The sequence below is a fragment of the Sebastes fasciatus genome, chromosome 7 (assembly GCF_043250625.1).
Source record: "Sebastes fasciatus isolate fSebFas1 chromosome 7, fSebFas1.pri, whole genome shotgun sequence".
Classification (NCBI taxonomy): Eukaryota; Metazoa; Chordata; class Actinopteri; order Perciformes; family Sebastidae; genus Sebastes; species Sebastes fasciatus.
Window position 1 is genome coordinate 26155976 of NC_133801.1, and position 27583 is coordinate 26183558.

The 27583-nt window shown below is 39.8% G+C and overlaps 3 protein-coding genes across 6 annotated transcripts in view; all 3 read right to left on the reverse strand.

The window, feature by feature from the left end:
- Nucleotides 1–10139, reverse strand: part of ulk2 (unc-51 like autophagy activating kinase 2) — a 35573-nt gene extending 25434 nt beyond the window's left edge. The window contains exons 1-3 of the mRNA XM_074639999.1: nucleotides 9083–10139; nucleotides 3893–3985; nucleotides 3650–3691 (exon numbers count right to left, since the gene is read on the reverse strand). Coding sequence (XP_074496100.1) covers nucleotides 3650–3691; nucleotides 3893–3985; nucleotides 9083–9178 — 231 coding nt within the window. The 5' untranslated portion in view covers nucleotides 9179–10139. The remainder of the gene's footprint in view (nucleotides 1–3649; nucleotides 3692–3892; nucleotides 3986–9082) is intronic.
- A 2479-nt stretch (nucleotides 10140–12618) lies between these two features.
- tmem97 (transmembrane protein 97) lies at nucleotides 12619–14837 on the reverse strand. The gene is made up of 3 exons (XM_074640018.1): nucleotides 14674–14837; nucleotides 14442–14586; nucleotides 12619–13076 (listed from the first exon to the last, which is right to left on the reverse strand). The coding sequence occupies exons 1-3, from the start codon at nucleotides 14785–14787 to the stop codon at nucleotides 12799–12801; spliced, it is 537 nt and encodes a 178-aa protein (XP_074496119.1). The 5' UTR covers nucleotides 14788–14837; the 3' UTR covers nucleotides 12619–12798.
- A 1016-nt stretch (nucleotides 14838–15853) lies between these two features.
- The window catches only part of LOC141770481 (tyrosine kinase receptor Cad96Ca), a 159481-nt gene continuing 147751 nt past the window's right edge, over nucleotides 15854–27583 (reverse strand). The window contains exons 1-13 of one of the 4 annotated variants that reach the window (XM_074640015.1): nucleotides 26951–27214; nucleotides 25198–25230; nucleotides 24989–25056; nucleotides 24813–24906; nucleotides 23243–23459; nucleotides 22712–22850; nucleotides 21458–21556; nucleotides 20370–20530; nucleotides 20112–20249; nucleotides 18855–18966; nucleotides 18327–18426; nucleotides 17155–17254; nucleotides 15854–16711 (exon numbers count right to left, since the gene is read on the reverse strand). In XM_074640015.1, coding sequence (XP_074496116.1) covers nucleotides 16595–16711; nucleotides 17155–17254; nucleotides 18327–18426; nucleotides 18855–18966; nucleotides 20112–20249; nucleotides 20370–20530; nucleotides 21458–21556; nucleotides 22712–22850; nucleotides 23243–23459; nucleotides 24813–24906; nucleotides 24989–25016 — 1305 coding nt within the window. In that variant the 5' untranslated portion in view covers nucleotides 25017–25056; nucleotides 25198–25230; nucleotides 26951–27214 and the 3' untranslated portion in view covers nucleotides 15854–16594. Of the gene's footprint in view, nucleotides 16712–17154; nucleotides 17255–18326; nucleotides 18427–18854; nucleotides 18967–20111; nucleotides 20250–20369; nucleotides 20531–21457; nucleotides 21557–22711; nucleotides 22851–23242; nucleotides 23460–24812; nucleotides 24907–24988; nucleotides 25057–25197; nucleotides 25231–25318; nucleotides 25543–26950; nucleotides 27215–27583 lie in introns of those variants that run through there. The other 3 variants (XM_074640017.1, XM_074640014.1, XM_074640016.1) reach the window with 3 other exon arrangements.

The window sequence follows — 27583 nt, forward strand, 5'->3', positions numbered from 1 at the left end:
TTTGGGTTGAACTTCTCCTCCTCCTGCATATTGCCATCTGTCAAGTGCTTGCTGGCATCCTGTTAGCTACAACTGATACTATGCTAACAGCTCTGAGTCTGAGTGAGCACAGTGGTGCTTTGAGGCAAATGCTAATTTAAAATAAATAATAAAATGCAGATGCATAGAGGCTTTACTGTAATGTTTACCATGGTCACCATCTTAGTTTATAGGAGTGGGAAAGCCTATGTATTGCGTTTTTTTTGTTTTTTTTTTGCAATTTTGAAACAGATTTTTTAATGTCAGAATCAATATATTTGTTCATTTGAGTCTATGCGGAGGTAGAAGGAAGTTACCACTTTTAATGTTGATGTGACGTCATATCCCTTCCATATCCGTCAACCAAAACAAACCGCAGTTGGCCCCAGAGAGCCAAAACGAAGAAGTAGGAAACGGCGGTGGTTCCACGTGGATATGACCTGCACCCTCACATGTTAAATTCAAAGTGGTAAACACTACATATACAGTAAAGTATGGAAACACTTTGGGTTTCACACATTGCAGGAAAAGCAGAGCTAGACATCACGGCTAAAGCTGCATGCTAGATTCTAAAAAAGGCCAAAATGTGTCCGAAAATTAGGCTGAAAAATCAGTAAAAAGCCGAAATATGTCTGAAAAAAAAATCGTAAAAAAAGGCAGAAGTATGTCAAAAAAACAACAGCTGATGAGGCTGAAACGACGCCAACTGGGGATTCAAGAATAACTATTGATAAATGGCAATATGTGGAAACAAGAAACTGGAAAAAGTGAGACAAAGTTACAAAATTAATTGGGAATGGAAACAATAAGAATATGTGGAAATAGCAGTGGCTGCCAGTTGGTCTGCAACACAGCAGACTCTATTGATAGTCACCACGAGAGGAAATGCACACCATGACACTGACTACCAACAGACAGGCCAATGCTGCAGGGGACGGAAAAAAAAGAAGAGCCAGCTAGTCAGAAAAAGACACAGGGGGACACTGTGCCTATAAACGGTGCTAGACCAGACCAGTAAATGTTAAAGGCAACAGAGGCAGAGGTGACAGAAAGCAGGCAAACAAAGAGAGGAAGTGCATGAAGAAACTTACTCAAACCACTCAACTGACACAAAACAAACACAGCAGCAGCATCTTAGTGTCTGTCTGGTGCCTAGACCACAGTGTTTCCATAGTGACGGAGTCCACTACTGATACAAAGCTCTTTATTTTGGGGAAATAAATACTTTCTTCCTAAAGCATTCAAAGCGTCATGCCTGAGGCAAATAGTCAACATCTAGTCTAATAAATGCAATATTAGCCCAAATATAATACAACCCTGATTATAAGAATTGTATTTTGGTACGGAATAAACATACAACATATATGACATGTTAATTAGTGAGCTTTAGAGGTGCTGGTGCTTTCAACAGAGCCAGGCTACTTGTTTGCCCTGTTTTCAGTCTTCGTGCTAAGCTAAGCTATGCTAACCGAGATATGAGAGTGATATCAACCTTCTCATCCAACTCTTGGCAAGAAAGCAAATTTCCCAAAATGCCCAAATGTTCCTTTAAACGATTCATTTTGGCAGGATAATATTATTAGGAAACCCAATGAAGTAACTTTTTAATAGCATGACGTATACTTTCTATATTGTATTTTATTTGTATTGTATAATTATTGTTTTATTGTATTTTGCTTTTTGTTTGGAAGCACTTTGTAACATTGTTAAGAAAGTTAATTATTATAATTATCATTATTATCATTATGACTTGCACCATCTATCTCCTTTCTGTTACTATCTCTAAAGACATATAATAAATGCATAGGCTGTCACTAATTTGAGTCATTAGCTTTCTTTTAAAGTTAAATCAACTTGTGTCCTTGCTTAATAAATAGTTATAAATGAACGTGTTCTTTAAGGTTATGGTTTTTCATTTTTCCCTTTTTTAATAGGACCCAATCAAGGAGCAAAAACAGCTGATTTTGTTAAATATGAAAATCAAGTCTCGTCACTGATGGAAGTTAGCTATTCTACTATATCCTGCCTGCTGAGTTATGGCTGGGCTCCTCAGCCGTCTGCCTCTGGAAGAGGTTATTACATCAGCGGGACTGATGGAGGGATGAGGAGATGGGTGGAGGAGTGAAATGGGTGGATGGACTGAGCAGCAGCGTCCCTGCGGGAGGCTTATTCAAACACAGGAAGTACCACCACTATGGGAAGTGCATCATCATCACTGCTTCTGCCTCGCTCACCATTCCTCCCTTTGTATCTCCTTATTGGGTGTACAGTCAAATGTAAGAGCTTCTTATAGCCAATTCTCGACATTTAAACAAACACTGCATTTCTACTCTTCTGGTAAGGACTTTTGTGTCCAAAAAATATAAACAGAACAGCAGTTTGAAGATGGGAGACTTTACAATTTTTCAGAACTCTCAACAGAACCACAGCAATCTTTTATTAAAGTTAAATTAAATCCAAAAATGTACTGTTGGTTGCCGCTATTCAAAGACTCCCTGTCAAGTTCTATTTGAAAACCACAAATACAAACATTTATTTAAGCTGTGCGAATGTAAACCACTGCATAAAAGCAGTCGGAGCCTCCTACAACACCCACCATGAGTCAGGAACGTGCAACCCAACAACAAATTACATCACTAAAGCACCACAACAGTATAAACTACAGGACCGGTGATTATGCTAGAAACAGTAAGCTTTGAAAAACACACAGTCTAATATTCTGCCTCCTCCGGCAAAGTATTTATTTTCAAAACACTTCTTTTTTTTTAATCCATCGGGATCTGAAATTAGCTGTGTCAGGAATACGTGATATGGGACTCTGCTCCCAGCTGGAGGACAATGTGGATCTTAGCTGTTTGTGCTCATCTAACATGCGTTCATGGGCCCCTCAGATGGGCATCAACCAGTGGACTGTATATGTGACAGTGCACTGACAGTACGAGCTTTCACATTCAGCACTCAGGCACTCTTTCCTACTGAGTCATACTGAGACACACTTTCCACAGGCTTTGCAGTTTGGCCAGATGCATTTGGGTTTGTTTGGGTGATGTAGTCTCATAAAAGCTAATCTTAGAAGTGGATGGAATTGCAGTTTCACATCCAGCTCTCTGCAGTCCCATTGTGCATAAGAGCAATGGAAAGACAGTTTTGAGAGACCTTGACTTTATGGGGTGCAACTTGTCAGGTTATATTGGTAGGACAGCTGATGTATAAAGGGGGTCAACTGTCGCTATGGCACAATCTGGCTCAAAGCCTGCACTGTCAGGTTTGTAGTAGAAGCTGTGCTCAGACAGGCTATACACTACAGCACAACCCGGGCAATTGGACTGACCCTGAATCAGACAGCTGAGTGGAGAAAGAGAGAGAGAGTAGCCTTACTCAGCATTTAACTGAAGGACAAGCCAATAGCAACATTGATCCTCTTGATTTGTGAATGTAGATCCATTTGACTAGATTCAAGTTTTTCTAACACTGGCTCCGTAAGTACTGGAACAGACAAGGTCGCAGACATACCTGCAACTAAAAGAACCACAGAGCAATCAACACTCAATGGAGATGAATACTGAAATACTATTGTAAACATAATTCCCCATTAAGCTTATAACAATTTGATGCAAGAAAAAAAACGTACCTGGACATCGTAAAGTGCCACAATGTTTTCATGCTGCAGCTCCTGAGTAAAAACAGAACAGAAAAACAAGATGCATTAGCAGGAACATTAACTAGACTATAGCAGGTAATGGCATCACTTTCACTGATATTTCCATCAGGGAAGTCGAGGCTCCTTCCTGGTGGCTGCAGACTCAGTCAATGTCATTTCATTCTTTAAATGTATTGAGGAGATAAGTGAGAGGCGATTAAGTGTCATGCCCACCTTGAGGATTTTGATTTCCTTGCCAAGAAGGATCTGGGACTTGGACAGGTTCTTCTTATTAATGCTCTTGATGGCCACCTCCCAATCTGTCTTCTGCAGAACACAGAGAGCAGGATGGAGAGGAAAAAGATTAAAACAACGTCAACAACAACAACTTCATCCCAATGTCCCATACACATATATAAGAAAAACGTATGAACCAAATCCTTTCACTAATATTACTCTATTACAGTCTCATTGCATTCTTTGGTTCAGCCCCCCCCCATCTATTTCTTCTTAAAGGGGACACATCGTGCTCATTTTCAGGTTCATTCTCGTATTTTGGGTTTCCACTAGAACATGTTTACATGCTTTAATGTTCAAAAAACACATTATTTTTCTCATCCTGTCTGTCTGAATATACTCTGTTTTAGCTCCTGTCTCTTTAAGACCCCCCTCCTGAAAAAGCCCAGTCTGCTCTGATTGGCTTCCGAGAAAAATATGGTGCACATTTACAAAGTTAGTTCTCAAGCTGTGTGCGGTACAGTATGTTCTAATGAGCCTGCATGTGCATTACAAAGGGGAGCTAAATCTGAATGGCAGCCCACAAAAAACTGACTGGGTTGTCTTATTTCACAGTTTGTGGGTTGGTTGGAATTCCAGATACCCAGATGGATGTACACAAGCACTGAAAATGGGAGTTTTTCATGACACGTCCCTTTTAGGCTGGCAATTTCCAACACTTTCGAAATTTACATTCAACAGCCACTGGAGAAAGTGCATGAACCAGTTGCTGTCAATTAAAGGAGAGCATAGAGGCTTGTGAATACAGCTGTTTCCCTCAGGATATTATTCAGACGAGGTGGTAAGCCCCATGCATCCTGGATGTATCATCTTGTGATCAGTGTATTTCATAGGACACAGCTTAATAGTTACACTCATTCAAAAAAATTGCATTTGGTTGGTAACCACTGCCTTAAGGTATCAATCTATTTTCCTTGAAGCCCCTCCTACTTGTTTCTAAGAAAAGCCGTCATCTTTATCGTCCTTAAAAAAAAATTACAAATGATTCATTGTATTAAATTATGTCTTTTTTCATTTAATCAACTTTCTTTAATGAATATAACTTCAGTTTCGTCAACATAAAGTGATACAAGCAGATACAGATGATCTTTTTTTGTAACAACTTCATTAACTTACAATAATAGTATTAGAGCCGAAATATTTTTTTGTTATTGTGGTTAAATAAATGTAATTTTTGATGTTGTTAGACGGCTGCTGGAGCGCGCCGTTAATACAGGTGTGTGCGGAGAGAGGGAGAGCAAGCACATGTTTTTGAAAGGATAAAACGGCAACAAATATGGATTGAAACTTAATATTTCATTAGATAAAAACATAGAAATGATTACATCTATCTTTATTATTACATAATTTTGACAACCTCAGAGCAGACAGATCCTGGCACACCCCCTGTGATCTTTGCCCGGACCCCAGGTTGGGAACCACTGCCTTAAAGGTATTGAGTACTGATACCCAGCCCTAGCAAATGCAGGCAAGTGACAATCGCCGAGACCATATTCTCCTAAAAGTTCACCAAAGAACTTTGCGCGAATTCTTCTCACCACCGGAAGCAAATGTTTTCACCCCTTTGCTCACGTAGAATGGAAGTGAATGAGAGGCGAATGTTAATTTCATGTGTGATCATGCCTTAGGCCATCGCATGGCTGTATTCTGGCCCATTAAGGACACTATGAGAAGGAAATTTGTTCGCTCTCTCACCCCTAATAATTGTTCAAACAAAATGTATTATTTTGTCCAAATGAATGACTCCAAAACATTATGTAACTAACTAAGACTATCACAATGAGTAATTATGAGGGTTTTTTGGGGGGGGGGGTGTGCGTGTGTGTGTGTGTGCTTAAGGCAAAGCCTGCTGGTCTATATTACATTGTCAGCATCACTGTGTGAGAGTTGACTAGAGGGATGGAGGAAATTCTAGCCGTCCCAATAACACCAGGTCACTTGGGTTTCTGACAGCTAGGCCAGTCAGTCTATTGCGCTGAATGACACTCTGAATGACGAGGCACTCGGGTGACAGCTAGAATGGGAGCCAGGTAGCCTACTTATACTAAAAGCTAAGTGAGACCGGGATGAGATAATGTTTCCAGAGGAGCTCCTGAGCAGGTATAAAAAGACTTTTGGAGCTCACGTGAGCTCAAGGGCTCTGAGGACATGTGCTGCACGCGCAAACACCCAACTAAGGACACAGAAATAGACCCAGGGAAGATGGTTTGTTTCTATGCCCTTGAGAAAAACACACATGACAAGACATGCTTTCCAAATGAATCTAGGTTAAAAGGAGATGTTCTTGTTCCGCGGGTGCACTCCGCCTAAAGCCTGGCATAGAATCTAGCACACGAGTCTTTGTGTGTGTGTGAGAGTGACACACTGCCAACTGAGCTGCATCCATATCCAGCTCACTGTCAGCCTGCCCAGCCAAGTGTGACGGTGCTGCAGACACTACACCCATAGAAAAAAAAAAGAAGTGACCCCGCTGGCCCATCATGTAATGCTGAAGGGTGAGGAGAATCGGCGGGTGGGGGAGAGACGTTCTATCAAACTAAACTAATGGCCCGGTAGTGCACCACAGAATGGAGAGCTTAGCAGTGCAGAGTAAGCAGTTGTCCTCTTGAGTCATGCTGCAAAGACAGAAGCACCCTTTCACTTCCCAGAATAATGCATGATCTCATTTATGAATCACAGCAGATTATAGAGGTGTGAGCAACAAAGAGATTAGCGTCAGCAACACTGCAACCAGAAGATGACCCAAGGTGATGAGACTGACCAGAAGACACCGAAGGAGTATCAACACACTTTATATCTTATTTTTGGAAATTAAAGAGATTTTTAGCCAATATGATCCTCAAAAATGTTAAAATATGCTTGTTCAGAAACTATGTAGTTTGGGGGCAGAGTGCACGTGAAAGGGTGGCTTCAGCTGACTGACATTTATAACACAGAAATGACACATCTGGAAAAAGCCTACCAAGTTTAACTTTTGAGTAATGCAATAATCTGTGTGTGGCATTAACAGAACAGGTAGAGTGTATCCCAAGCTATTCTTCCATAAGTCAGTTAATATATTCACATCTGATTCTTCTTCCTACAATTTCTTTAAAGCCTTTGAGGAGGGAGAGATCTGATTATTTGTCCTTATATCAGGCGACAACCTCTGGTTCTGAAAAGTGAAACCGCTGCTGAAGTGCCTTTAACCTGCATTCTTTCTAATGGCCATCAGGGGGCGACTCCTCTGGTTGCAAAAAGAAGTCCGACTGTGTAAAAGTCTATGAGAAAATGCCGATCTCAAGGCTTTAAAACTGTAGTTCACAAACCAATGGTTGACTTCATGGTGACTACGTCCACTTATTACATACAGTCCATGCCTTATATCCAACATAACCTTGATCAGCATTCAGAAAGGGATTCATTTTTATAATATTAGGAGCTTCTAATAATTTATTTTAGGATAATCACAGCTAGGGTGTGGGTGGATTATTGAAAATTATCAGATATATGCTAGGAAAGAGACTTGAAGAGTTTGATAAAGTTCGTTGTCTTTTCCTTTCTTATCTGAAGAGACACCATACTTTGTCCTAATAACCTCACTAGTACTAATACATTTACTAAGTGCTTCAAATTTAGTGGGTAACGCTCAATGATTAATCAATGAATCACGAATATAATCAGCAGATTAATCAGCAATGAAGATAATCGTTAGTTGCACCCTTTTAAATTCTTGATTATTCATACATGTGTATATATTTCAGCCACATGCACACATGAAAATGAGACAGACCGTGTTCTGGCTGCTGTGCCATGATGCAACTTGTCTCTCTGAAAGTTTGATATATTTTGCCAAGTTGCAGAGGGTCAAGCTGTTGCAATATTCTGTGACAACGCAGTTTCCAAAAGGACGTAAATGTAATTGGATTTTGGCATAAAATTACAACTTAATGAGATTTGTTGATTTTTTGGCATTTGCTGTTAAATCGGTGTACTGGGAAATTGCCTGACGAAGTCAAAAACACAATTGCTACTGCAATTAGCTGATTATCCTGCCTCTTCACAGATGGTCCTTTGAATAATTGCTTGATATTACAGTGTAATAGGAGCCCATATGTAACGTCCAACACACTGCTTAAGCAAAGAAGCAATCCATCACGTCTGCTGCAGGTATAGACACGGGGCTCTGACCTTTCTGTTCCTCTGAGGTGGAAATAATCCTATAAATAGGCTAAATGGCATGCAGATGATAGGACTTAAATAGTAAATACACTGATCACATGCCAAGAACCATTTTAACAAGACAGGAAGGCATGTGTGCAGTGGACGGATGTGCAGCTAGATGCACAGCTTCCAGTGATGACTGGGTGATTGTTTGCAGGCCTACATTCAGCTCAGTGTCCAGGCTGTGAGCTAGTTATAGATTGCTGCTCTGCCCAGGCTACAGCAGGGAGCGTGGGGATCCTCTAATGTGGCTTTCATTGAGGAATTCAGGACCATCTGTTTCACACTAGGAGCAATGGGGACAACATGATGTCATCTCCTGCATCTCTGTCACACATTCACAAACAAACAAACTCACCATCCCTGTGTCCTTATGTGATATAAATAAACCACACCCAAGGCAAATGTAATGAGTTAATTCAATTTCTGAGCATTGATAATGTAATAGGTTCCAGTGCTTCAGTATAAATGAACCTTGTGCAGCTCTTACATAACGGAGGCTTGTATCCTTAAAAAAGGCAAAGGAAAAACACTGCACCCCATCCTCCCTCCTGCCTCAGTACGTCAGCAAGTCATTCACTGCTGCCTGACTCATCCGTTTCATGAATGAACCAGGCTGCAAAAATGCATCTATACAACCAACATCAGGCTGATGAAATAACACTGAAATCACCTATCACAGCAAGACTGTACAGAAACATCAGACTGGATCCAGATGTTTAATCATAAAAGTGGTGCAATATTACCACACCGAATAAGGTGACAGCCCATATATGCTGCTGCTGCTGCAGAACTGCATTTTGCACTGCCACTGACTGACCCAGATTTACAAATGAAGCTGAGCTACTTGGCCCCTTTTATCCTGCAAGAAAAGAGGGAGAGAGGAGGGGAAGACAACACAGCAGGCACGTTTTATTTATTTACCTTCCTATGTCTTCCTTTGAACACCACAGCAAAGGCTCCATGTCCAACCAGGTCTTTTCTGCTGTACTCAAAATCTCCCACAGGCTCCATTGCCATGGGATCTGATGATGGTCCAGTTGATGCTGGACACTTGGTGGTTGTAGCCTGAAATGTTGATGCTCTCCTCTTCAGAAAAACAATCCCTGGAGCAAATGAATGCTCTCAATCCTGGTTTGATACTGCTTCTTGCACTGCGGATTTTACTTCATGACAGGCTGCTCTGATGTTTGCATAAATAAGAGATGCAGTCAGGACATGATGCATTCACATGTCCTCTATTGGATGTTTTTGTAATATCACACAGAACAGACTGGATTGTTGAGCATGGCTAACAAACAATCCTGAGCTAAACTGTTATCAGTGCCAGCTGTCCTCAGTCTTTGACCCAGTTGGATGGATGCAATCCAGCTTTGCATTACTCTCCAAGGAGGCTCACTTAACACACTAATGTGTCCTCCTGTCACCTGAACCTGATCAGAGGGGACAGTCTACATGATGCCCACCCTGCAGGACATGACCATGCAAAAGACTGGAGAAGCAGCTGCAGCTACAGAGAGCTATCTGTTAGCCTGACAGTGACATAACCCTGTGGCTAACGTTGCACCTAGCGTCATAGCTGCTGTTGCCCATAGCAGGGCTCTGCAAACATGCTCACGATAACACTACAATAACGTTACCTTGTGTGGAGAGACTGCACTGAGTAATTTAACCTGTAGCAGCCTACAGAGCTAGATAACATCAACCAGCTAATGGTAGTCCCACAGTCAGTGTTAGCAGAGATGTCAACACAGAGCTGTTGTTGTTTATCTGCAGTCCTTATGATCCGTCCTCTGAAACAAGATGTCCTAGTCCTCCAGAGACATTTCTGTTGTCCTCTTGTACTTCCACGTCAAGCTACTGTTCGTTCACCTGCTTGTTATATAAACGGTACAGTTATTAATGCCTGTCACAGCAGGAGAAGACAGACAGAAGGACAGACTGAAGGTCCTCTTGTCTTCACGGTGGTTCGAACAATACTGAAAAAACTAGTGCCATGTTCCTGCTTTATATGCGATCCTTCCGCCGGAGAGGAGACCAGCTGTAGACGTGTCCTTCCGCTGCGGAGGTTAGTCCGTCTACTGAGGCTCTGTCTGACGCCGTTTGGTATATTATGAACTAACCTGAATATTGCAGTAACATTTTCATAATATTATGACTTTATTTTCGAAATATCAGATTTATTTGTTCCCCTCAATGTGGCCCTAATACTCTAATTTACTACTGTATTATTACTATTACTACTGGAGTTACCCTGCACTATATTCACTTTTAACAGTCTCTTCTGAACTATATTCACTTTTTTAATAGTTGTGTATCACAGCTATTACCCTGCACTATATTCAGTTTTAACAGTTTTCTTCATCTCCGTGTATTTTTATATCTGGTATATTTTTTTTGTATTTTGTACTACTAACTTTTTTACTGCCTTTTTACTAACATGTTTTGCACTATGGAACTGTGATGCTGGAAACTTGAATTTCCCTCGGGATCATTAAAGTTACTATCTATCTATCTATCTACATATATATATATTTTGCAACGAAAACAACTTGGGAGAAAGTGGATGATATTGCTATCAACATTCCCAGATGATATATTACATTAATATTTTTAACATTGACATGATTAAGTAATACATGTAGGTATAGATCTAAAAAAAAAAATGGTCTGAAAAAAATAGACAGAGTTTAAGCCCCCTCAGGCTTAAACTGCAGAGTTGTTCAACCAGGAAAAAAATACTTTTCTTGACAAAAAGAGAACATATATCATAAACAATACATGTTGCATGGAGGAAACAGGGAAGTATTGAACAAGTTACAAGTGTATTGCTTACCGCATAGACATACAGTATCTTATATATGTATATACCGTTGCCAGATTTTGAGTACCATACCATCTGTTTAGATTGGACACCCTCTGGTGGCTGAACTCTGGCATTTTTTTAAAAAAACGGTGAAACACATAACATGCTGATTCCAGCATGTTCAGACACTAAATATGGGCTTGGTATTGATATTGGTGCTAATATAATATCTTACTTTGTGGAGTATAACTATGTTTGACCCCATTTTTAATTGAACTAAATATGGCATATCAAACTGCTCAATGCATCAGTCATAATAAATAAGATAAGAAATTCTTTTATTAGTCCCACAGTGGGAGAATTTGCAGTGTACAGCAGCAAAGGGGATATATAATGCAGAAACAAGAGCCATCAGTAAAAACAAAAAGCAAGATACAACACAGTAAAGTAAAAAAAAAAAAAAAAAAGCAGACAGACATAAAATATAAACAATGTAAATAGAAGGAAATATTAAAAATAGGAACAATATATAAAGTATTGACAATAAACCGACGATTAACACAATTGCACAAGTGGAAAATTGATATTTCATAGTGATTGGAATGAAATTTTACCTGAAAGTACACCTGAGTAGAACTGATATTGCACAGTCAGTCTACAGTTTAGTGCAGTTATTGTCAGTTTTTGGTGTGTATGTTGGTCTACTGGGAGCAGTGCTGGTTGTGGAGTCTGACAGCTGCAGGAATGAAGGACCTGCGATGGCGCTCCTTCACACACTTCGGGTGGAGCAGTCTTTTGCTGAAGGAGCTCTCCAGTGCTGAGATAGTGAATTCAAATATTGCCTAAAGTTATACAAATGTAAATGATCAAAAGAATCCGTAAACAAGATTAGAAATCTGACAAACATTCAATGGCATCGATACACGGTGCTGATGTGGTTGGAACTCAGAATGTATTGAGGTTTGATACCCACTCCTATAGAGGACTCAGTATGTCTCCACCAGAGTTTTACTAGTAAAAAAAAGGCTGAAATCTAAATTTAAAGTACTTAAAAATATTTTACTTTACTTTTTATTTTACTTCGTTAGCCCAAAGATCCATCAATAAATCAGTAAAGATAGCATGTTTTAACACTTTAATCATTGGGTGATGAAGGAGGCAGACACATAGTTTGACCAATTATTGATCAGTTATTTCAGCTGTAAAAAAGTAGCATGAGGTAGCACCACACCATCCACAGCTGCACCAGTATTTTCCCCTCTGGTAGCGCTTTAAATAGTGAGAGGGGTCCCTCACTCTATTTATGTCCCATGCTGGAGCCTGACACCAGTCCCTGATAGCCCCCATATTCTATTTAATTATAGAGAAATATGATTTTTATATTCACATCACTATTCATGCATTCATAACACACAATTTGGATGAGTATGATTTTTTTTTTTTTAAACTGATAAAGTTTCCTCTGCTTACAATTTGTTGCCATGGTTTTAACTAGCAATACAAATCAGAACAGGTCAAAGCAATCTATGCATCACCTAAGAACTGATTTCACAATATCACAGGAAGTAAATATTAGGATTATATAGGATTTCCTACAGAGTCCTTTATAAATGTATTCATTTCATTTTTGGTACTGATAAAGACACAACACAAGTTCAGTAAACAAGTGTTTACTTTTAATAAAAGTGCTCATTCTGGCTCAAAGTTGAACTCTGCACAGCCTCTCAGATAGACCTATACGTACATTACATCACATACAAATGGTACATTCAGAAATTAAAAAAAATATCTCCTAAAATCAGAGTGAATTAGATAGCTGTAGTCTGGCTCCGTGTCAGTTCTTCTTCTTGGATTTGACTGGCTGGTGTCCAGCGTTGGAGTTGGTGGAGTTGTATGTGGAGGAGAGCAGCATGGTGAGGAGCAGCAGCACAGGCACCAGCAGGTATGGTGCGTATATGGAGACGAGCAGCCAGCGCTCCTGCGGGGTCTGGGGACCAGGGTTGGGTTTCATAGGGAACTGATAGAAGAGGATGTGAGCTAGGATCGGGACCAGGGTGGTGGCCACATGTGTGGAATAAATGATGGCAGGAGTCCTGATCCACTTACAGCCACCTGAAAGAGAAGAAACACACTCAGTGATCAACAGATGCTCCAGGCTGCAGAACACACTCTATGGTAGAAAGTAGTCATGTCTTTGGATTATCCAGAAGAAACATGGACAATATTACTGTCGATTTTTTCAGTGTTGTGGGCACGAAATTCTATTCACCTCCATTTAGGCTATTTGGGGTGTTACACTGAAAGCTGTGACCACAGAGAGTCAGCAACACATTACGTCACCATTTCTGCTGTCTGAAAATGTGACCCCACTATACATGTATAATCAGTGAGACAAAAATGTGACAGAAAACACAGAAAACTAAATTGTATAAAAAAAAACATAAATGTATTTTAATATTTTTAATTTAAAGATATATTCACAAAACTCTAAAAGAAGGGTAAAAGATAGGTGGGGTCACATTTTCTGACGAAAATTTTGCTTGCTCTCTGTGGTCACAGATTTCAGTGTAACACCGGAGTCCTATGTATCCGGCGTCCCATGTTCCCGGTGCCCGGCGTCCCATGTTCCCGGCGTCCTATGTTCCCAGTGTCCTATGTTCCCGGCGTCCCATGTTCCCGGCGTCCCATGTTCCCGGCGTCCCATGTTACAAGTGTCCCATGTTCCCGGTGTCCCATGTTCCCAGTGTCCTATATTCCCAGTGTCCCATGTTCCCAGTGTTCTATGTTCCCGGCGTCCCATGTTCCCAGTGTCCTATGCGCCAGGTGTCCTATGTTCCCGGTGTCCTATGTTAACGGTGTCCGATGTTTCCAGGACCTGTGTGTATCTTGATATGAACTAACATTGTCAGTGATTGGTAAGGGCTATATTCGCAGTAAACATCTGTTTAGCAACTATGGAGATATCAATGCCAAAAATCAAGAAAATTGTCTTGGCTGCAAATTTGAGGGCTGATTGAGGAGTGATCCTTTAACATCAGCAGACCTATAACTATGACTAGTTAACCATAACTACTATCCTATAACTATGACTAGTTAACTATAACTACTATCCTATAACTATGCACTGTGAGTCATTTCAACATATTGACCCAGGGAAACACTGATTTGACCTATAGGAAAAAAACATTGCTGAAATGATTGAGAACATAAAACTAATGTTAATGTGTCATATTAAGAGGACATTAAACTGGGGAATATAGGACCCTGGGAACATAGAGACGCTCCCTATGAAATACTACTTCATGTGGATAATATGTTAATTAATTAGCTTCCCCAATTAGAGACCCCAACCCTACAACATTCACTCATGTTTATGCGCGTTTCTGTGTCAATGAAGCAACTATGCATATGTAAACAGACACATTCAGGCACAATATTATATTTAGAAACAGCAACAGTGTATTTGTATGAACTGACCTTTTAGAAAAGCATAAGCTGCAACAGGAAAGAAAGGCGTCTGAAACAAAGCCTCGCAGAAGATGAAGGATCTGAACCACTCCGGAGGATCCAGCACCATGGGGTCCCTGAACGCCTCAGCATACCACTTCAACACATCTATCAGCTGATGGAGAGATGAAAGAGTTTAGTAACTATTATTTATTATATAATGTGTCTCTATTATTGTCTGCTGCAGGCTGCTGACACTCACCGGCTGAGGATACACATTTCCGGGTAGCAGGGCTTGTAAGTCAATAAATAATGTGATAGGGATGTGAGAGGCGAAATAGAAGAAAAAGATGATATCTAACACACGGATAGACATGTTACCTGTTGGACTTGTTCAATGCAAACGACAGATAAGAAAGTGGGACAGAGTCCGCAGCAGCAGTGTGACGTAGAGACGCGTGTTCCCAGGAGGAATCCCATTGGCTCACAGAGATGGGGGCGTTCCCGGATGTTGTTTGTTTAACTTCACACAGAATGTAACAAATGTAACAATGTAACAATCTAAAATGTTTATTTAGATAGTTATTATTTTCTATTCTCAGTATTGTCTATTTATGTAATTGTTGGTATGCACAGGCTATATTCTTATATAATCTAGGCCTATAATTTCCGTTCTGCTGATAATACATAACTATCTACTATCTACTCTCTGTCTATAATAATAATAATAATAATAATAATAATAATAATAATAATAATGATAATAATAATAATAATAATATTAGATAGTGGAAGTAATACAAAGATAGATGATTAAATAAGCAAATTAAAACATAAATATCAATTTATGTCACATTTTATCAATGAATTAACGTATACATTTATTTTTTATATTATGTTGAGTTCATTTAATGGCATATTTATTTATTTATCAATCATAGTTCCACTTAACAGAACAACGTGTGAAGTTAAACATCATGTATTGTATATACATGATGTTTAACTTCACACGTTTTTAAAATGTTTATTTAGATAGTTATTCTTTTTTTCTTCTCAGTATTGTCTGTTTGTGTAATTGTTGGTATGCACAGGCTATATTCTTATATAATCTAGGCCTATAATTTCTGTTCTGCTGATAATAGGCTACATAACGTCTATAATGATAATAATAATAATAGATAGTGGAAGTAATACAAAGATAGATAAATAAATAAGCAAATTAAAACATAAATATCAATTTATGTCACATTTTATCATTAATTAATGTATACATTTATTATTTATGGGAAAATGTTGTTAGAAGGGCTTGGGAAAATAGCATTTTGAAGCTAAAAAATTCATACTTTGACCAAAATTTGAATGTTAGGATTTGAAAACATAAGGAACACCACTGTGAAGCTACAAAATTATATAAAAACCTCAAAACCCCCAAAATAATAGACCTGCCCTTTAAGGTTTAGACTGACATAATGCAGCAGATGATTTTATTTATTTTTACTACATTATTTGTGATAAAAAAGGACTGTAAACACCTGCAAAACATACAAACATATTTCAGCAAATTCAGTTCTTTCTGATTCATGAAGCTTGGAGGACTTTCGAGGGCTTTTGAACGTCAGGATTAAAGCCAGCCACACAATATATGAGCCTACGTATTATTTATGATTTATTTATATATACATTTATTTTTTATATTATGTTGAGTTAATTTAATGGCATATTTATTTATTTAGCAAGTCATTTATTTATGTATTTTTTTTTTATTTTGGCAGGTTCCGTCCTCCATACACATCGCGTAGAAAATTGTCATTTTCATTGAGTTATCAATAGGATGGATAACAAAGTTAAAGTAGAAACATAAAACATGACAAATATTTTACAGTGCTAAACAAGAACATATACATTATGTTTATCCTGCTCTCTGTTGAGTTGTTTATGTGAGATCATCTTGCAGCTGCTATATTTCAGACAGCACTTGAAAGGCAAGCAGATAAATTTAAAATAAAAAAATATATAAAAAGAAGAACTACTTTATTAATCCCCAGGGAGGAATTACATTTTTTCAGTCCTTGTAATTTTGCACACACACACACACACACACAAACACACACACACACACACGACACCCATAGACATGCAGATTATTGTTTTAAACCTCTCTGCCTTATCTCTTGCCTTGGTATTTAGATGTGATTTGTATCTTCCAAGGTGACGCTGGCTGCCCGTAGACATTTAGCTTCATGATATTGACCATCCTCATCTTTCACCAAATGCTGAGGACTCTCCACATCCACATAATCCTGAAAAAAAAAAGAAAACGAAAAAGTTTATATATAACCAAAAGGACATTTTCATTAGAAATAATTCATAATAATAATTCATCCAAACTGTTTGACTGACAAGTCATCTCATTAGAAAGTGAGCGTTTCAGATAAAAATAATGAACTCAGTTTACCTTCTAGGAAATTGTTATAAAACTGCAGAAAAATTATTTCCTGCATCTCTGTGTGTTACATAATATGACTTTAATCAAGTATGTAATGTCATTTGGCTTTACATACTGAATTAAAGTCATATGACTTTAACCCTGCAGTCTAACTTAAGATACATTATTAAGGTTGAGACTATTTTTAGCACCACAAAGGTCACACAATGTTTGCTTTGAAAGGAAAAGATGAAAAGATGAAGAATGAATGACACAATAAATAATCATGTCAACTATTTAAAATATGATGTTCCTTACCGCATCGTTTTCCATGATGTTCTCCAGCATGCGGACAATGTCTGTGAATGAGGGTCTCAGAGTGTACGGCTCCAGCCAACAGTCTCGCATGATATGAAGTCTGTAGGGTTTAGACATTCAAGGGATTCATCATGTTATGAATGAATGAATGAATGAATGAATGAATGAATGAATGAATGACTTTATTTTGAACATAAAACAAAAAACAGATACAAAATAATAACAAACAAAACAAGACTAACATTGTCCGAAAAGGAGTAGGTAGAAGTAAAACTTAGATTTCCCATTAACTCATGTCATAGAATGATAATATAATATAATATATAAACTATCCCAGATTTATTTACATCCCAAATTAAATATATGAACAGCATCCCAAGTTTATTTATAACTCACATATCCATCCAGAGTTAAAAAAATAAATATAAACCAACCCTTAACACAACCCATATCACGACTCTTCCTCATCCATATATCTCCCAAAAATATATTTTTTGTATAGCTTTTTAAATTGATTTATATTTGTGCTCCGCTTCAACCCATCATCTAACCCATTCCACAAATCCACTATTGCCTGGAAATGAATTATTTCTTGATTTGAACATAATTATTGCAGTTTTAAATTTGACCAAATCCATGAATTTCAATGCATGTGACTTTAAAAACAGTGTCTTCCCTATATCCCACATTATTTACAATCCTGATTGCTCTCTTTTGTAGTATTGCATAATAGTTGTAAGTTGCTTTTATAAGTGTTACCCCAAATGTCCACACAGTAATTCAGATATGGTGATACAAGTGAAGAATACAGAATGTGCAGTGATTTATGGTCCAGTCTTGTTTTCCCTAAAACTGCTATGCTCTTTGCCAGCTTTGTTCTTACGTAAGTTATCTGAGGTTTCCAGCAGATGTTGTGGTCCAGTATCACACCCAGAAATTTATTTTCATATACTCTTTCAATATTAACATCATCTATCGTCATTTGTACTTGTATGTCTATTTTTCGGTTTTCCAAATAACATAAATTTAGTTTTGTTCAAATTTAATGACAATTTGTTTCCGTCAAACCACCGTTGCAAGATAGAAGTTACATAGACTATATATAATAGCTGCCAAATCGCCTGTCGAATGTAGACTTTGAATGTTTTGTGTAATTGTCCGTTTTCACTTACATCTCTGGTCTGCAGCCTTCAGGGTTTGTGTTCTTATGACCAATACAGATGTGGTACACCACTGCCTCTGATGTCTCAAGGTGTGGGTACGGCAGTGTACCTGAACATACAGATATTACATATGAGATATATTCCAGACTCCAGAGTGAAACAAACCTACCTGACATTTTTGTATCGATCAAACAAGTCATGTTTTTCTACTCAAGGTCTTTAGTTACCTGCTGTCTTTTAAAATGTACCATCATATATTTTCATTTCATCTTCTCATTTGTTTTGTAAAAATAGGCATCACCTTGCTGTGAGCATCATCAAGATCACATATATCTAATTTGACAAGTTTCATGTTTCCCCAGACTAATGAGATTGTTTTAGGGAATGTGATACTGCCTTAATGTTTATTTACAACTAAAAGAGGCAGTCAAATAGAAAAATCTCCTTCATACCCAAAGTAGACCCCTTTGATCTAACTTCATATTTTTAATCATTTTGTGCCACATGTATCTTTTATTACCTGAGCAACCAACTCACCAAATGTCTGCATCTCCCACAGCACGACGCCAAATGCCCACACGTCTCCCTTAAAGCTGTAATAGTTGTTCTTGAAGTACTCAGGTGGGTACCAGCGCAGCGGCACACGCTGCTGTACACATCACAGACAAGATGTGTCCCAAATGGGACAAAATGTGATCAAAATGGTACAAAATTGTGTCACATGCTGCACTGTTTTTTTTTTGTTGCCAAAACAATACAATGTGTGCCTCTTGGCATCCTATTTTAATAAGTTGAAAAAGCAGTATATATAGCCCTGTTTAGACCTGGTATTAACATGCGTCCTCAGTGATCGGTTCACAAGTGTACAGCTTTAAGTACGTCTGTTCACACCTGGTATTAGAAAGCGTCTCCACATCCGATCTCACTTCCCCGCTCTATATGCAAATAAACACGTAGTAAATACACGGCCAATACAGCAGACGTTGTGATGTAAGATTACAGGAATGTCAGTAGTAATATTGTGAATTTCGGTACATTTTATTAATATTTATACAAAATCAAAATATAAGGATATTGCCAGACAACAGCGGGTATAGAGCTTTAGAGGGCCGGGGAGGAGAGCGAGCAGGCGGTCGGACGGACGGGTGTCAGCTCCATGCAAAGCAGCGGAACAAAAACACTGCCAAATCTCCGACAGTATGATAATAATGCACTTTCTGTTCCTAGTCTGATAGTCTGTAGATATGTAGCCTATAGATAAGATATATTTAATAAAATACAGTTGTACCGACAGAATACAGCAGAGCAAAGAGACCGTTTCCGTGCTGCGAGGCAGACGAGCGCTCGCCTGTCTATTCACCTGAGGAGCGCGGTGATCCCATGGATCCCAGCGTGACATCAGATGAGTAGGAGGTCCTTAATGTAGTCCAGGACACATTCATGTACACACTGCTAAAAGAATGTGGTCATATGTGGCCCAGACCACCTCTGAATGTGGTCTGAAAGATCCGACCTCAATGCGTCCTGATGGCGTCTTGAGTGCGTTCACACCTGTACTTAGAGCTGTCCACTTGTGATCCGATCACTGAGGACACATGTTAATACCAGGTCTGAACAGGGCTTATGAAAACTCAAGTTATCTGTTACCTGTTAAAGTCACATGTTCTGATGGTATGACGCTCATTTGTTAGGGATGTAGGACTATTTGAACTTCTTGTAGGAAAACAGAAATCCGAGCCGTATCAGTCATCGAGGAGAATTTCCTCTGAGTGTGTGTGTGTGTTGATGTCTTACCCGTGGGTTTCTCCAGCGGCTGCTGCGGCGGCTCGTCATGCGTGTTAAGTCTCGGGACAGGCCAAACTCCGCTACTTTCACCTCCCAGGGGAACTTATTGACCATGATGTTCCTCAGAGCTAAGTCACAGTGCACAATCTGCAGGGAAGACCACACTGACACTGCTTAGCATGGGTCTATGATTGGCCAGTGTGGTCAATACTGTAAATCATTATTCATCAACATACAGCTGAGTACTTCATAATAGCCTGTTGTTACCATTTTGCAGCGCAGGTGCTGCAAGGCCAGAGCAATGTGGTAGGAGGCGATGGTGAGGAGGCTCTGCAGCTCAGGATCTGTACTCAGGTGGACTCTGTTGGTCTGCAGGAAGCTCCTCAGAGTGCCGGAGCTCACGTTCTCCATGATGAGAATGTAAGGCTCTGCACAGATCAAAACAGAGAGAGAGGATGTGGGATTTACAGGGAAGAACATATCCAAGTAATACATATCCTCAGAATTGCGTCTCTGCTCTTTGCAGATGATGTGGTTCTGTTGGCTTCATCAGACCGTGACCTTCATCAGACCGTGACCTGCAGGGAGTGAGTCTTTCCCCCAAGCGAAGGAGTTTAAGTATCTCGGGTTCTCGTTCACTTTGAGGGAAAAAAGGAGCAGGAGATGGACAGGCAGTTCGGTGCGGCTTCTACAGTTTTGCGGGTGCTATACCGGACCGTTGTGGTGAAGAGGGAGCTGAGCCAGAAGGCAAAGCTCTGAATTTACCGGTCCATCTACATTCCAACCCTCACCTATGGTCATGAGCTTTGGGTAGTGACCGAAAGAATGAGATCACGGATACAAGCGGCCAAAATGAGTTTCCTCCGTAGGGTGGCTGGGCTCAGCCTTAGAGATAGGGTGAGGAGCTCAGACATCCGGAGGGAGCTCGAAGTAGAGCCGCTGCTCCTTCGCGTCGAAAGGGGCCAGCTAAGGTGGTTCGGGCATCTGATCAGGATCCTCCTAGACGCCTCCTTTTGGAGGTTTTCCAGGCACGTCCAACTGGTAAGAGGCCCCGGGGCAGACCCAGAACACGCTGTAGGGATTATATATCTCAGCTGACCTGGGAACACCTCGGGGTCCCCCAGGAAGAGCTGGAAAACGTTGCCGGGGAGAGGGACGTCTGTAATTCCCTGCTAAGCCTGCTGACCCAGCGACCCGGCTTCGGATAAGCGGAAGAAAATGGATTGATGGACGGAACATATCCAAGGTCTCATGATCTACCTTTCTTTATTGTCCTTCTACCAGGAGAACTGTAGAACAGGACAGTGGTTTCATTCTGGCTGAGGAATAACAGTCTGTGGATAAATGTCTCTCACCTTCAGTGGTGTTCCAGTCCAGTAACTGGAGGATGTTCTTGTGGTGCACCAGTTTCCTCATGATGGAAACCTCTGTGTCCACATGCTTAGGACGGACACCTCGAGGAAAAAAAGAGAGAACAATTAAACCACAGCTCTGTGACTGAACTGTAAAAAAAATCATCTGAATCTACAGACAACCACATTTAGTTTAAAATATCTACGGTAGTTACCCCCATCATTTTTTGTGAATTATAGTTAGGCCCATTTAGCGTGTCTGTAGCCTGATTAATGTGTCTGTTTGCATGACAGACCATTGGATTACTATAACATAGCCCACTGTACATGTGCGCTGACGTTGGTTCGGTTTGGGTTGAGTTTAAATGTAGCTTGCCACAGCATTTGCTCAGTGTGGGAGAGGAAGGAGAGGAAGGAGTGGTGGGCTGAGGGTTTTTATCTTCATATTTTCCGTCGCCCTTTCTTACCACAGCTGCAAAAACAGCTCTAAACCAATGTTAAAGTTGCATTTAACTGTAGTTCATATTATGCTACTTAACTGTAGCTTGTTATGTTTCAACTTATAACATTTCAAAACTTATTTACACATACAGCACACACATTAGTATTCATTTAGAGTCGTGTTTGTGTCCTGCTGATGAATCTAAGTCCAATATTCACTTTCCTTTTAACTTTGCTTTGGTCACCTCCAACTTCTCAGAAAAACATTTGTTTCTTAGCAACTAAATTCTCTGTGTTCACCAGCTAGTCGATAACTTGGTTTGTCTGCTGAAAACAAGCGACAAGCGACACCTTTACCTTTACCTTTACCTTTACCTTTACCTTTACCTTTACCTTTACCTTACACACATAATTGATCCACTGTCAATATAAAAATATTATAATAGCTGCTTTTAAGAAAGAACCTTCTCAAAAACTGAACTTAAATATAAACTAGAGAGGAAGCCTATTTCCTGAGTAAAATGAAAACTGATTCTGATTTTCATCATTAAAGGAGTCATCGCAGCACCCATCTACACAGAGTTGTGAAAGATTCATTTTGGTAGCCGTAGGAGGAGATGCAGATCAAAGGTGTCTTTGAAAAGTTTTGAAAAGTTTTTCAGGAATATTTCAGTTCAGAGTTACAGGTTAGTAAAGGTTACTGATAGCCAGATACTTTGCACCTTGACTTTTACGTTTACACTTGATTGATTTTCTCTGCCTCAAAGAAATGCTTGCAGGTCTAAACCCTACAGAGAAGTATGTATACAGGCCTACCTTCCTTGCTGATCTTGCAGGTGAACATGCTGTGGCCTTTACACGTCCCTCTGGTCATCCTGGCCTGGTAGAAGACGCCCTCCTTCCCTGCTTTGATGAGCTGCAGCAGGTTCAGGTCTGACTTGGTAACATGAGGACCCTTGAACAAATGCCATAAGAGTGACTTTGCAGCATCAAATCAGAGCAGAGCAGCAACGGGGTTAGGACGGGAGACTGAGAGGACACGCAAACACCATCCTGGTCAAAGTCACAAACTAATTTTTTGTCCACATTGTACCAGAAATGTCTGATTTTGGCTCTATCCTGAGCTAAAGTGGTGATATCTTTGGCACAAAAGAGACATGATCAGCAGTAATACAGATCAGACTGACAGAGCGTGTCACATGTGCAGTTAACATTCAGTTCAGCATGTGAGATTTCTTCAGCTGACCACTAACGGAAGTCAAGCACCCCTAAAATAGGTCAAATAACTGACAGCATAAAATATCTGCATGATGTGGTGACATGAAGACGGGGGTGTATCAGCAGTACCTGCTGCAGGCCTTTCCACAGCCTCCTGGGGGGGGACCTGACTGTGCTCATCTGCTGCAGGGGAATCTGGGGAGGAAGGTCCTCCTCTTCCTCCTCCTCCCTCACCATCGCTGGCACCGGCCTCCCAGGCATGATGTGAGCTTCCAGCCGAGGAACAGCATCCAGCAACAACCTGCTACCCTTCAGCTGCCGAATGGTCTGGACCAAAGAACGATATCTGCGAGAAATAGTAGAGTTTATTAAAGGTCCCACATTGTAAAAAAGTTAGATTTTCATGTTTTTTTTATTATAAAGCAGGCTTAAGTCTTATATAAATACTGTGAAAGTATCGAAACACTCGATCCACAGGGAAATACACACAGCCCGTATTCAGAAACTCTCGTTTGAAACAAGCTGTCAGGATTTCTGCCCATTCGTGATGTCACAAATATACAATATTTAGACCCTTGACATAATTTTAAACGTAAACATTCTAAATGTGTCCCAGTTTATTCCTGTTGCAGTGGATGCGAATGTCATCAGCTGACAGGAAGTATACATGGACCCAAGCTGTTGCCCAGCAACGCAATTCTGTTGCAATTCCGTCAAAATGCGCTGAAACGGAGTGTTTCAGACAGAGGGTAAATACAGGCATATTCAGGCAGACAGTATGAGGAAAATAAAGTGTTTTTTTTAACATTACAGCATGCAAACATGTTCTAGTAGAAACACAAAATACAAGTATGAACCTGAAAATGAGCATAATATGGGACCTTTAAACTAAGAACACTGTACAAGGTTTGGGGGAGACAGATTCCAGCAGAAGCTCAAGGCAGCTGTGCCAGCGGGGGCCGTGGTTTACTGGAAAAATAAATATCTACCTGTATGAAAAACAAAAGTTGGAGTAGGTAATGCTTCTGTGGTAACAGCACTATTTCCAGTTTGGGAGCTTAAGAACGTGTTTCACAAGAAATTGTGAAATAAACACCATCTATGCGTCTTTTTTGTGTCAGACACCAAAGTATTGGACGAGTTAAAATTTGGACCTGATGGTGACGCAGGATGAAAATACAGAGGATCAAACAAAGTGACTGCAATTCATCCTGAGGGGAACTTAAATGTCTGTACTAAATTTCATAGCAATCCATCCGATAATTATCGAGATATTTTACGAAATATGTGTTTGACCGATGAAATTCTTTGTTCCAAGTTATGTCATACAAGCATCAAGTTTTGGGGTCCGATTAGTTTACGTATTGTGTAGCTAATGTTTGTCCTCGGCTTGGAAAGGAGACATCATTAATGTTGTTAGTTACACTTGCTATGAAAAGGTTAGTCTGCTGTAAAAAAGGGTTATTATTGTGAAAACATTTCCTATTACCTAGTTCAGGTAATAGCCAAACTTTAGTTTTCACAATCTAGCACTAATTCAAAGGCAACTGCACTTGTTGATGTAGTCTTCTCAGCTAGTAAACCATATTCTTTTTTAATAAAAATCTTGCCGAGTGCAACTTTAACTCAAACAAATCAAACGACACTGAGGACAAACCGTCCGGTAAATTCCTTGTGAAATCATTTCAGCATCTCTTACTTTCTGAGACATACGACCCCCAGCAGTGTGACCACCACGACGGCGAAGGTCAGGGCCCCTATGAGGACGGAGACAAGTAGGTCCGGGGGCCGACCTGAAAGAGCAGAACACGACAGAAATCAGCTCCAACATGCTCTCACGATGTGTCAGTGAACACAACTGGATGTAAATCTCACCTGAACACGCAGTGGAATTATTAGTCATTGTGTCTCCGGGCAGTTTGATAAAAGAACATCACCTCAGTCTGGAAGATGATATTAATGATATTAAAAATAACACCAGTGATCCAGAGAAGCAGGAACAATATTAACGATGTATAATCACAAATCAAACACATTGGACTTTCTTTTAGATTATTAATTACATGAAGAGGAACATTACTAACGTTTGGTGGAAGAGCATCCTGTCAAACCTGAAGCTGAAGACAATAAGAATGAACAGTGAGAGACACATTAAGCTCATACATTCACATCAACTGCTCTGTAAACGATACTAAACAGCCTTACCTGTGATTTCTGAGTTTGATAACTGACTGATGCTGATCAGAAGCCAGCTGGAACCGTTATTCTGTTTGGAGTTACCTAGAAATGCTATAACCCTTCAAGAATTCAACAATGTGTTGTGTTAACCTCGAGCCTGTCTGTAATGTCACCAGTAAGAGCTCTCATCGCGCGTCAACCACAATATAAGCAGAGGAAATGAACCATAGCAGAGGGTGGTTTGAGCTGCGTGACAGTAACAAGCAACGCTCTCAGACATCACAACTTAAACTTTGCTTAAATGGCCAGTCACTGATTGTGATTGGATTATTTTGAATTTGAAGGTTTTAATTGAAGCTAAAATGGAAAATGAGGCACATGAGAAACTCAGTTTAGGTCGTTTGATCCAAACCACCTGTAGTCAGTTTAACTGATTATTTCAACAAAAAACTTAAAATATTTTTGGTTTCATTGATTTTCTATGAGAAATTGTGAGGAAGAAAAAAAAATTAATGGATGTTTTCCAGACATTTTTAACCCTCATTTTGATATTCAGATCCTTTAGTAAAAATAGCAGAAAAACTATTTTAAGTAAAAGTCCTGCATTAACAAAAAAAAACTTAATTATTTAGAAGTTAAAGCTGAAGTAGGCGAGATTGGAGCAAATATGATTAAAAAAAGTTATTTTTATAAAACAGCCGCTATATCGTGACAGTAGTACATGAAACAGGGAACCTGAAAAAAATCATGTGCCTCTCTGTCCTCCGGTGCTCCTAACGGCATCTGCCAGATTTCACAGACTGGAGGAAAACAAGCAGTAAGAGCTGATCTGAGGTCTGCTGTCAATCTACTGTCTATGAGAGCCGGCTGTCAATCACTCGTGAACTCCGATCAAGCGGTCAAACTAGGCAGCGCTGATCAAATATGAATCAATATTCTGTTTTCAGAATCATCTTGTAGTGTACTGTTTAGCTGTAAAATGAGAAAGTTTGTGAAGCCGCCGCCATTGTGAAATCTGGTGAAGGAACGCCAAGTTCTGGTCACATGACCGGAGCACAGCCAATAGGAACCCTCTGTCAATGAAATGACCTGTGATCGATCAAAGTCTCCCGTCACGGGCTAGATTTTCTAAAGCCTGAAAACAGAGCCATGAGGAGGTGCAGAAGTCTAGTTATCGCTCAGAAGTTATTATGGAATTTTTGCTCAATGATGCCAAAAATATACTGCCTATTAAGTATTATCAAACTTAAAGTATAAAATTTAAAAGGTGCCCGTGTCAGTGTTAAATGTGTATATTTATTACTGATGCATGATAATGTGTATAATAATAGTAATATTAATGTTGTAGCTGTTTGAGGTGGATCATAATCTGTGGGGAGATCATGCGTTCGGTCGTGTGTGTGTGTGAAATCTGTCTGTCCACGGCAAATCTCTCATAGTACTGTTATATTTTTGTGCTCACTGTATGCTCAAGGATTTCTGGTGTTTGCGATGATATGCAATTTAAAAAAAAAACTATTTTATTGACTGTTTTATACCGTAATTGACCAGTGAATCCTCACTCCTCTGAACCGACCGGTATGGGTCGCAGGGGATCAAAAACTGCTTCAGTAGCAAAAGGTATTTCTGGCAATAGACTAGGCTAAAAACAAGCCTTACCTAGTCTGTTCCAGGTCACATTTTGGTCTTTGTCGTGGCTCAGAAACTGACATTCATAGAAAAGTTTGGTCTCATTTTGAACCGGAGCAAATGCAGACTGATTCCATACCTGATATGTTATGATCTACTAAAGTTAGACACGATACAAGAAGAATAAATCTCTGTTTTTGTTATCTTTACTCAAGCGGCAGCCTCCGGTGCTGAGAGTTGAAGCCAACGCAGAAGTGCCAAAAGCTGCAGTTCATTGAATGGCCACATGAGGCTGCAAAAGTGAGTCAATCCCCATAGACCCCCATGTTAAAATGCCCAACTTTATAGCAGAATAAACATGTTCACAGCCGGGTACAAAAAACGATTTTGGTCTCTATAACTGTATGGGAGTCCAGAGTTTAGCCAAGCAGCTGATTGGTATACTGCAGCATCATGACAATCCACCAACAGATATTGTACATAGTAGTCCATAACCAACACTTTAATAAATAAACCGGCCATAGTTCATCTGTAAGGCCTAATACTTGTTGCTTAAGGGTCTGAAATGGGCAGTCAGGATTAGGTAATAGGGGAGGAGGAAAAGCCCCTTTGAATGATAGAGGTTTCAGTAGCAGTCTTTACTTCGGGGAAGTTTCTGCGGAT